The sequence below is a fragment of the Lissotriton helveticus genome, chromosome 3_1, assembly GCF_964261635.1.
Source record: "Lissotriton helveticus chromosome 3_1, aLisHel1.1, whole genome shotgun sequence".
In the NCBI taxonomy this organism is placed as follows: domain Eukaryota; kingdom Metazoa; phylum Chordata; class Amphibia; order Caudata; family Salamandridae; genus Lissotriton; species Lissotriton helveticus.
This window is the reverse complement of record NC_136061.1, coordinates 457,469,096-457,481,285: the sequence shown is the minus strand read 5'-3', so window position 1 is coordinate 457,481,285 and position 12,190 is coordinate 457,469,096. Positions and strand designations below refer to the sequence as shown.

Below are 12,190 nucleotides of genomic sequence, written 5' to 3'. Positions count from 1 at the left end.
CTGGTGCATGGTCAGAGAGTACCCTTATATGTATGTGTGTTTGTGTAAACCTATAGGCATCAGTCAGGGGAACCTTGCAAGTATGTATGTTTGTGTAATACTATGGGCATCAGGCAGATGGACTACAATATAATTGATGCATGAGAATGACCTGTTGGGGGCTAGAGAAGAAGGTAAAACTCATCCCTCTGGTATTTCGCCTCTTCCACATGCTGCAAGGGATCCTTAACTCATTGGGGTGGTTGGTCACCACCATCTGTTCTCCCTGCCTATAACTTCATTAAATCCCCCAAATTCATGTATGCTCCAGAGGAGAGTCTTAGGAAACAATATTTATTTGTTTATTTATGTGCGGGTTTATATCGCGCTCGAATCAACGCCCGAAGGAGTATCTCCGCGCCCTAGGAACACCACAAGCACAGTCAGAGGGGAACTTAAAAGAATTAATTTTGAAACAGAAAAGTTTTGAGCCGCTTCCTAAACATTAGATTTTCTGGACATTGTCTGAGAGCTAATGGGAGCTTGTTCCAAAATGAGGGCCCAACAACAGATAGAGCTTTGCCTCCATGTCTGGCCTTCTTTGCACGGGGCACACACAGTAGAGACTGGTTGCTGGACCTAAGGGAACGAACAGGAGAGTAGGGAGTAAATTTGTTTTTTAAGTATGCGGGACCTAATCCGTTCAAGCTTTTGTGGATTATGCAGCAAGTCTTAAACTTAATCCTTTGCCGGACCGACAGCCAGTGTAATTTGTCCAAAAGAGGTTTAGACGCAGATCTAGGGGGGGCGTTCAAGACCAACCGGGCCGCAGTATTCTGTACAACTTGGAGTTTGGCTAATACTCCCTCATTTGCAGATAACAGCAGGTCATTACAGTAATCGATACGGCTAAGAACAAGAGCCTGTACCAATGTTTTCCTGATGCAGTCAGGGAGTAGGGGGAACACTTTGCGTAAAAGGCCTATCACGTGGAAACATGAGCCCACAATGTGGTTACTGTGCTGCTTCAGAGAGAGCTCATGGTCTGGTCGGACTCCTAGTTTCTTTACGACGTGTTTGGGGTCAGGGACTGGTCCGAGATCTTGTGGCTACCAGTCCGGGGTCCATAGGATTTTAGCCTCCCCGAACAGCATGACTTCGGTCTTCCCTACATTACACTGTAAGCAGCTTGATGACATCCACTAAGCCACAGCCTTCATGCCTTCATATTGACAGGACCTCTGCTGTCTGAGGTGACAGAGTGCACATTTATAAGACATGTCAGTACGGACCCATACAATATCCCAGTAACTATCAAATACTGCCCAGTCTATCCGCCCTGGTTCTGTGACTGATTGAGGAATTGGTTCTTAAAGTCTATCAGTACCCCTCTGGAGTCCCTTGAAAATCTAACATGCAGCACCTTACCAAAACCATATTGGCTTAGGAAGCTGCAGTTGTTGCCCATCAAGTGGGTTTCTTGCTCCATGAGCATATCATGCCCACAGTGTATCGCTGTGGAATAAATTACTTTTGAGTATGTGTGTCGCCCATCACACTTCGTCAATGTATACCTATATTACAGTTTTTAAGATGCATACCAGACTTCCCTTGTTACTAAAGGACCTTACTAGAAGAGAACAGTCGGACAAATAATGGTAGGAAGTGAAATGATGATTGAAAAAAGATGCAAAAACAATGACACTGGAAACACTTATTACAGCATATCAAACATAGAGATGAGAATTTCAAAGATTTCACGTCACATAGTGCAAGTGCTCAGCCAATGCTCATAGTTTTTTACGAGAAAAAAGTAGGACGAAGGATAATAAAGTGATTTTCCTACAACCTAAGGGCTGCATGTATCTAAGGTTTGTGTTGCCGCTGTGTCACGCAAGGTGGCGCACGGCAATGCAATCCCTTAATTCAGATGTACAGTGTTAAAACGAAGTACGAAGGCCCAGACATGTCTTGTAGATGGTAATGGTAGCTATATTCTTGTGGTAATTTTACAGGTTCTCAGTTACAGGAAGATGTTCAAATCCATGGTAATGCCCCACCAGGAGCAGGCTCCTTTCTCTGCTCAGCCCTTCACACCAACTGATTCTCTCCTACATACAAACCAACCCAACATTCCATGTGACCTCATCACAGGCTGAGCAGAAAGGCAGAGAACCACAGTGGGGAGACCGCATTGGTAATAAGCACATTACAACACATCTCCCCCCTTAATAATCAAAACATTCAAAGGAATTGAAGAAAAGAAAATACACTAATCAGAAAGGAGAATGCATTAATAACAATACATACAACACATCCTTCCCCTTTGATAACGATCATAAACACAAAAAATGCGTAGAGATGGTAAACACACTTTTGATAGGAAGAAGAAGAGGACGCACTAAAGAATGCATTAATAACAATACATACAACACATCCTTCCCTTTTGATAGCGATCATAAACACAAAAATGCATAGATGGTAAACACACTTTTGACAAGGAGAAGAAGAGGACGCACTACCAAAACATTGTAATACATGCTTAAATCCTTCTCCTTGAAAATGATCAAAGATAAAACAAATTGCAAGACAAGAAAATACCTTCTCAAACTTACCAATCCAAAACCGCAGCAATTTCCTACCTTCTTAAACTTACAAATCCAAAAACCACACAAATTTCTTAATGTGCCAAATAGTAAACCAAGAGAAAACTGCGGCAGAAAAGATCTACCCCAATACTAAACCAGCATAAAACTGGGGCAAGACAGGAATCTACAACCCTAAACTGCACAAATCCCAAAAACTAAGGGTATTAGCAAAACTGATAGGGGAAGTTACACTACGCAAGAAATAACCCCCCACGTGTGTACCCGTCACACACAGCCTAAGTAATGTGTATATATAACACAAGGCAAACCTGAAAATCTAGGGTAACCCTTAACCCAAAGCAAAACTAGGGTATCCTTTAAACCCAGAAGCACACTCGAAAATAGTAAGAGTATCTTCAAACCCAAAGCAGATACAGGGTATACTTAAAGCAAACAAACCCAAGATATCCTTAGACCCAAAACACTCTTAAATCATACTATGAGTGTCAATAGACTCCAGAAATCCCAAAAACTTAGGGTATAAACAAAACTGATAGGAGAAGTTACACTACACTAGAGGTAACCCATCACGGGTGTACCTGTCACACACAGTCTATGTAATGTGTATAAAAGGCACATGGCAAACCTAAGTAAATCTAGGGCATCCCTTAACCCAAAACCAATCCATAGTAACCTTTAACCCATGACCCACTCGCTAAACTATGGGTATCCTTAAACCCATGACAGTCTAACAAAAACTATGAGCATCATTAATCCAACACTCGCGAACACTCCAAACCCAAAATTGGAACAACCACCACCCTCCAAAATTATACATATGTGGCAATAAAATATAGGAAGACATATCAATGGCTCCGGTGAGCGATCTCTCACCCGAGGTTTTCGCCACACTGAGTGCTCTTTGCAGAGTTAACAGACGGTGCTTCTTCCACTGGGCATAAGTGAGTGTCATCCGCGGGGTTGAAAGAGTCATTAATCATCTGTTTCACCGCTCACAAACCTCCGCAGGGTTGAAAAAGTCATACACCGGCGGGGTTGAAAGAGTCATTCACCGTCTGTATAGCACCCACGTAACAATCTGACAACCATCAAAAGATCTGTATCCATCCGCAGTCCATAGATGATGAAACAAAACTGGTACATCCGTCAAAATGGCAGCACGCATTACACGCTGCACCGGGTGGCTCACGGCACGCCAGTGCTGGCAAACACGTAAATGCAGCAATACAAGCTTTGGCCAAAACGTCACAGAAGTCTGTTTGGCTGAATCTCGTGAGCCGGTGAGTAGCGCGTGTTCACTTAAAATTTAAAAAATATATATATCCAAACGGCCGTTTACCAATCCTCTTCACAACTTTAAAATTATGTTTGCCAAACCTCATTCCACTTTACAGAAAATGTGAGCTCATCCCCAGCTCTTACAATGTGAGAACAGCGAAGTCAGGCTGTCCAAGTGTAATGTCTCTGCGTAGTGTTAAGCTGCTGCAGTGTCAAACCGCAACAGAAACCCATAATTACTTGGTCACACTGTACACTACTCCCTCTCTCTGTGGTATTAATGGTGTCGCATTGTTTGCTGCTCTCACACACCCTGTTGTGTAGTATAGTATAGTCGATTGGTGTCAGCTGGTCTTGCCGGTAAACGTTGTTGCTGACAAATCAATTCACTAGCGCAATCCTTACACAAGCTATTCTATTACCTTAGCACAGGTGGTATGGGGATGCCTGTCGATTTCCCAATGCAGGGATAAGGTATCAAAAACTGGAAATCAACTGACAGGCACTATCCCAAGGCACCTTTCAGTTAAGGGCTACCGTTAACAGGGTCACTGGTGGGGCAAATAGGGTGCCAAGTTTCATCAAATCCATGATTTTCAATTCACTTACTTGAGTCCTTTAAGTCCTATAATTTTCCAATCAGTAGGAAATTCTGTAAATCGTTGCTTCTTCAAAATGGGCTTCTTCTACTTCAGTTTCTTACGTCAAGTCCATCCATGGTAGCTCAGGTAGGTTCTTTTTAAATCGTCGCCAGTGTTAAAACAAAGTATGAAGGCGCAGACATGTCTTGGAGAGGGTAATGGTAGATATATTCTTGTGGTAATTTTACAAGTTCTCAGTTACAGGAAGATGTTCAGATCCATGGTAATGCCCCACCAGGAGCAGGCTCCTTTCTCTGCTCAGCCCTTCACACCAACTGATTCTCTCCTACATACAAACCAACCCAACATTCCATGTGACCTCATCACAGGCTGAGCAGAAAGGCAGAGAACCACAGTGGGGAGACCGCATTGGTAATAAGCACATTACAACACACATCCTGCAGCACATGTAGAAAGAGAAAAATGCCTCTGAGGATTGCTTTTGTGCAGGAGAGTGCCCTTTCCTGATTAAAATAAAATCCTGCCTATAACGCAGGCACCCATGCACCATGGCGCAAGGGTGCCTGTATTGGCGCTTCGAAGCCACAAGTGCATCCGCGCAGGGAGAGAGCAGGAAGACGACATATGTTAGTATAATGGCCTATTCTTACTCTCACCATTTGATGCAGTGCAGCAAGTTGTCTTGCCGTGTTGCGTCAAATGTTGATAAATCTGGGCCTCAATATTTAGTTAAGTGCGAAAGCAAACACCAAGGAGAGAACTGCTAGTTCCACTGTGGGCAATTCAATCATCAAATTACACCTCCTCTGCTATCCAAAACATTACTCTAGGGACTGGGCTGACAAGTTTGTGTTCAGCATTGTTGTTTGATGTTCTTGAGAGAAAATTCCATTTAGAGAAGTAATACTGATGACAGACCGCTTTTCCATTTATTACCCCTAGACTGCCTCTGGTCAGTCTTCCCAGTTGGACATGGGTTGACCAGACAGCTTCTTCTTTGCAAGATCTTCCTGAGATTTTGATTGCAGATTCTGGTATGATTCCATAATGAAATAACACCTCTTCCTTTTTAACAGAACAGCATCCCTGTGGAAGAGGTCCTTGGGATATACAGCTGCAAGCCGCCAGCCACACATTTACAGGACTCTTCTAAGGTAAGCGCTTTTACACATTTTTCACTCGATTTTGACATGTTACAGCAAAAAGTGTTAGGTTTTTTCAAAATAACATGTTTCAAATCCAGATGAACAACTCTGAAGACCAAGCGCCAGATGTAGGTAAATACTATTTACCTATTCTTAAATACCGAATCATACCGATTCGGTATTTAAGAATAGGTAGATAGTATGCAGGTAATTTTTCGGTAAATTTTACCGATTCGTTAAAATTCGGTATTTACCGAAAAGGTATTTACCGATTCGGTAATTGACATTCATTCCTATGGGCCTGGGGGCCCATAGGAATGAATGTCAATTACCGAATCGGTAAATACCGATTCGGTAAAAGGGGGAAAACATTGAAGGGTGGCAGGGTGTCACTTTGACACCCTGTTACACCCCTCAATTGTGTATGGGTGCACGTGCCCTAATGTATGTCTGCAACATGGCACTGTTGGAAAAGCAAAAAAAAAGTTTTTTCAAAGGTTTTCATTATTTACCACCAACTTGTAGTTGGTGGTAAATAACGAATCCTTAACTGAGGAATGCACTAACTTGAGTGCTCCCTACATCCTGGATTCAGTAATTTACCGAATCGGTATGTTAAGAATTCGGTATCTTACCGAATCCTACAAAAATGCCACCTACATCTAAAAAGCCCAATACCGGTCACTAACGGCCGAAATTCGGTAATTTCGGCCGTTACCGACCGATTTTGGGCGACCTACATCTGGCCCAAAATGTTTGAAGTCCACATAATAATGAAAGAACAACTAAGATCCAAAACTATAGAATGAATAGTGACCTTGCAAGAGTGTTTTCAAGGCTGTGCCCAAGACTTGTGTAGCATATTAAATCTACATAGAGTCTCATTGATACCCTGGTGGGCGGCTGCCAAGACCCAGGGGCTCCGGAGGCTCCGTTTGTGCTGGACCAGTGGAAGTTCACCCAGCATGTAATAAGTGTAGCATCATTTTGAAAACAAATCTAATGCTGACCGGACTGCCATGTAATTTTTTTGTTTTACGGAAACAAGCCCCATAGTGTGGAAAACGAAAAAAAAAAGTCCCTGATGTGCTCGGAGTTTTCTCCCAGTGTGTGGAAGCCATTCTTCATGTCTTCTGTTTGTGGCCACCAGACCATTCATTGTGGTCAAGAACAGAGGAAATACCTGCATTGAGTTTCCCGCCCTCTGCTGCTAAGCTGCTGACAATCTGTGGATGAGATGCTGGCAAGGGGTTGGTAAGTGTTAAGGCTTAGACTATAGTCTCAGAAAACAAGCGGTTTCCCTGCTTTTGAATGAGACAAAGACCTGTGAGGAGGGCGGACGTGTCATCCCCTGACATTTGACAGACACACACCGTTTGTGCACTGGTCAGTGACTACCTTTGACTCCATCTACAAACTGAAGCATAACTTAGACATTTTTCGCTGTAGTAGTACACGGTAAGCTGGATCCTAAGACTTTGAAAATCCGTTCAGTAGTTCCTGAGAAAATGACATTGACTTTGAATCCTGGCATCGTCTTTTATCCTTCCGAGAGGGGCAATTTGAGCTCCAGTAAATGTCTAGAAGTATTTATTATATGCACACCTTAGAAATGGCAGAAATGCAATTTGACAAACTATATAGACACAAGTTCCCCTTTCTTTTCTGATGCTTTCGACATTTGTTACACATTGAAATACAAGTTCATGCATCTTACTCGTGGGTAGAACTCTTCCTTGCTTCTGGGTCTCTCGCCAAAAACATAAGAATAATACCATGTCTGCTTCGGATGGTGCATTTAAACATCTCCTTCATTCCATACATAAGTTAGTCCTTGAATCATCCCTCATGCAGGCCTTATACACCATATCAGTTCCTTCGCTGTTGAAATACTTTATCCTACTGTAGATGTGGTCTTAGTTTCTGAACTCTCCCATTCCTGTTTCACTGAAGTACCTTTGATGTGACACAAACAGTTCATCACCCAATCAATTCAGCCCTAACTTTTTATGTATAGAGAGGCATCTCAACCTAATATCTGATGGTTACAGCTCTGTTATGTACCTTTGCTTACATCTTGAATGTATACTAGAGGAGCCAGGTGACTATGATTGGATATTCAGTTTAGTGTATGAGCACTTTTATAGACATATATTAAAAAATAAAATTGCATGCCAGTCACTAATAAATCGCAATACTCTCCGTGCAAATCAACTTTTTTTTAAGTTTGATTTTATTGAGGAAAAACTGGAAAAATACAGTAAAAAACGAATATAGCATATTCTATTTGACATTAAAGTGGAGAAAAATAGTAAAAACTGCATCAGGATATGACTGTCAAGCTGCAAACAAAAGAAAAATACATCATATAAAACAGTAAGAAAAAGGACAAAGGAAAAGAAACAAGGAAAAATTAACGTATATCAATTAAGAAAAATAACAAGTGTGTAGCAAACTTTATTGAACACTGTAAGCATAACTATAATAAAATTGAAAAATATGGTAATAAACATTCAGAAGTAAGAACCAACCAAACATCTGGTAATGAAAAGGCAAAGGGTGAAAATTAAGGTGGTTTCCATACATCATCTGATACATTTTTAGAAGCAACATTTGAAGAGGCACTTACAGATAAATAATTTGTTAAGGGAAGCCAGAGGAGATCCCTTTTAATTACTGGAGAAATGGGAGATACATAGTTAGTGTCAAGCCCATGATGGAAGCAAACAGCATTCCACCAGGATCTAAAAAGTTACTTTATTGGCAATTTTCCCGTTCGGGGATATTAGATGAAATGCAATATCTAATAATAGATCTAAAATTTTAAAAGTTAGTGGTGATCGAGGCCATTGAGGAGATAAGGTACCCAGAAATACATTTGTGAAGGAAAAGGGGATCTGAACTTTAAAAATTATCTCACTTTGGGACCAAACTGATTGCCAAAATTGGAGGATGGAGGGACAATCAAACAACATATGTTTTAGGTCTGCAGCAGGCAAGAACAAGACCAACAGGAAGAAGGCGTTTCTGATGAAAAGGATGCTAGTGATACTGGGAATATAGTACTCAATGATAAATGAAAAGAGGGTTTGTGTGGTATTAACAGCCCAAGAGGTTTCTAAAGTTTTGACCATAATTTATACCATGTATTAGTTGACCATTCTTTTGAAAATGCCATGATTTTTGCCGATCTGTGGGAAGTTGTAATGTTTTGTAAATATTGGATGCCGAGGGGGAATTATCCAATATAGGGGATAGATTTCTGTAATTTACAGGAAAGTTAATGTTGCCTGGTATATTATGGAGAAATTGGATAAGAAAAGGATAAAGAAGATTATATTGCAATCTAGATGTCGAGGGAAAAGAAAATTGAGATTGAAGATCAGAGAAAGTGAGAGGTTGGGAGTGAAATATAAGCTGAGAAATCCACTTAAACCTCTAAAATGCCAGGATTTCCATTATATAGAACGATTACGGACCCGTAACAATTTATTATGCCAAATAGGTAATTGATGAAGGGAACTAGTAGAGGAATACGATGAAGATAGGTAAGGAGTCAAAAGTTTACGAGAGTGTGAAATGACAGGAGAACACATGAAAGCAGTGATGGAAGAAAATGATAAAAAATCCTGAAAATCGATTAGGGCAATAAAAGATTTCTATAACACAAAGAATGGGGGAGGGTCCAAGGGAACAAGATTAAAGACCTGCAAGGAAAAGATTCCCCTAAATAACTAAATATCAACACAAACAAATCCTTGGGTCTGGACTTTACAATACTAAGCACAGCAAGTAACGGACTGTAGTCTCACAGGAACCTTATGTGGGAGAAATCCCTTTTAGGACGAATACCCTCACCCACAGAAGGTGGTATGCTTCATCTGGGTACCTCCTCTTGGTGGGAAAGCCTGGTTCCACAAAGGGCTACAACCTCTTCTCTGAGAAGAGGGAGCTCAGGGATGTTTTAAATGGACCTTACCTAAAAGGGATATACTAAATCCCACAGACAATAGATACTCAGAAAGAAATGGTGAGGACGCAGCGCAAAATAATAGAACTGATGAGGTAATAAAAGAATTCTCCAAAGAGGAGGATATTAAGGGAGATCAGTAGATATCCAACGAGCAGCTTCTTTTAACGAAAAAGCGGAATGATACGTTTTAAAATCAAGAAATTTAAGACCTCCGTTAGGTCTATCTTTCTTTAACCTTTTGACCGCGCGCGAATTCCGCCACGGTGCGGGTGATTTATGACTGGGCGTGGTCAGGACGGCCCCGAGCCGTCCTCCGCACACGCCCACCATGACGTCGGACGGCCAGGGGCCATCCGACGCACGCAAAGGTTTAAAGAGGAAAGGCTATATAAGATGGTTTACCCTTCCATAGGAATTTTATCCAAGTGAGTTAATTTTCTTAAAATGATACTCAGGAATGTGATTGGGGATCAAAGAGATAGTATATAATATAAGAGGGTAGAGCATCATCTTAATTGAGTCCAAGCGACCCCACCAAGAAAGGAAAAGGAGGTGCCAATGACTAATAGTATCATTTATCTTTTTAGTAATATAATCGAAATTTAGCTTTAATGTTTCAGGTATTAAAGGTGCAAACCACAAGCCTAAATATTTGATTAATTAGTTGCCAAGAAAACCCAACATGTTTTTTGACACGAGATGTTCAAAGGCAAAATTTCACATATATCAGCATTTAGGCGATAACCTGAGAGTTGTGAAAAAGAGGCTACTTGCTGAAGAAAGGGAGTGAGAGAAGTTTTGGGATTGGAAAAATATAGAAGAATGTCATCCGCATAGACTGACATTTTAACTTGATGGGAGCCAAAATGGAACCCTGTAATGCGGTCATCCAGTCTAATCTTAGTTAAAAAAGGTTCCAGTGCTATAACAAATAATAAGGGAGACAAAGGGCAACCATGTCTTATCCCCTACGTAATGACGTTTTACCGTTGACGAAAATTGGGAGGGAAGTCAGCAGATTTTAAAGTATGAAAAATAACATCCCAACCAATCCTATTAAATGCTTTTTCAGCATCTAAGGTGATCGCGGCAATCGGATGATCCAAGGAAGAATACTTGCTTAGAACATTGAAAAAGACCCGAGAATTTTCAGAAGCAAGTCTCCCTTTAACGAAACCTGATTGTTCAGGGCCAATAAGATCAGGCAGAATAGGATCAATATGAAGAGCCAAAATCTAAGCAAAAATCTTATAATCTAAGTTAACTAAAGAGATAGGCTGATAGTTCTTACATAGAGAATGGTCCTTATCCTCCTTAGGAATTAAGCAGCTCAACGCTTCCTGAAATGAGCCCCGAGAAGATCCTTTATCAGAGAAGAAGTGGAATAAAAGTAAGAGATTAGGTAAAAGAAATTTCTCAAAATGATTATAAAATTCAATGGTAAAACAATCTGGTCCGGGCGTCTTCCCACGACGTAACACTGAGATAGCATGGGATATATCTACTAAAGAGATACCAACTCCTAAAGACTCAAAATCAATGTGATTAGAAGGGGGAGAGGGGATGGAATGAAAGTAGGTAAGAAGATCAGATTGATCTGATGATGATTCAGGAATATATAGGCTCTTGTAAAAGGAAACAACTTCATTCACAATATCTTCATCCTTAAAGATGGGAGTACTGGCAGGACCTTTCAAATACTCTATTCTTGTTCTTTCCTTTCTTACTTTCAAGTAGTTAGCTAGTAATTTCCCCATTTTGTTTTGGCCTCCATAATAACGAGAGCTTCTTTTGAATTGGTAGTTGGAAGCAGCTTCCGTAGGTAATTTACTAAAAGTAAGTTTAACCTTGATAAGGTTTTTCAAAAAGGACTCATTTTTAGAATGATAATATGTATATTCTAATTTTCTTAAGTAATTGAAAGGATTGGATTTCTAAGTTTTTTTCTTTTGTGAAACAACATTTATAATAAAACTTCTGGCTGCCGCTTTAAAGGAATCCCATACCATAACAAATGGAGAGTCTGGGGAATTGTTAATAGTAAAAAATTCAGAGGCAAAGGAGTTGAATTTTTTATAGAAATTAGGGTCAAGGAGTAGGGAATTGTTGAAATGCCATCTGCCCGGGTGAGGTGAAAAAGGGATGAGATCAATATCAACAAGTCCGGGGGCGTGGTCTGAGATTAGGATTGAACCAATTTCAGATTGAATGGCATGTTGGGCTAGGGATTTGCTGAGGAAAAGGTCATCAATATGAGATTGTGAATGATGTGCAGCCGTATAAAGACTATGTTCTCTAATGTCAGGGCAAAGACGCCAAATGTCAAAAAACGAATTGTGTCGTACTGTGGAAGTAAATTGTGAATACATTTTAGAGGGGACAAACTTAACTCTAGAGTTCCTATCTAAAATGGGATCTAGAATTTGGTTACAGTCACCACTAAATATAACGTATTCATCATCAAATGTACGTAATTTGTTTGAAACATTTATCCAGAAAACCTTAGCGACCGAAGTAGGGCTGTATACATTACAAATAAATAAAGGAATCTTATCTATAAGAAGTTTAACAATAACTCAACTGAAACATGCAAAATCAAAACTC

General features: G+C 40.5%; 1 protein-coding gene across 2 annotated transcripts in view; it reads left to right on the top strand.

Annotated features, from left to right (window-relative positions):
* The window catches only part of C3_1H2orf80 (chromosome 3_1 C2orf80 homolog), a 301,817-nt gene that overhangs the window by 221,046 nt on the left and 68,581 nt on the right, over positions 1-12,190 (top strand). For both annotated transcript variants that reach the window (XM_078680339.1, XM_078680338.1), the window contains exon 6: positions 5,545-5,622. In XM_078680339.1, coding sequence (XP_078536465.1) covers positions 5,545-5,622 — 78 coding nt within the window. The remainder of the gene's footprint in view (positions 1-5,544; positions 5,623-12,190) is intronic.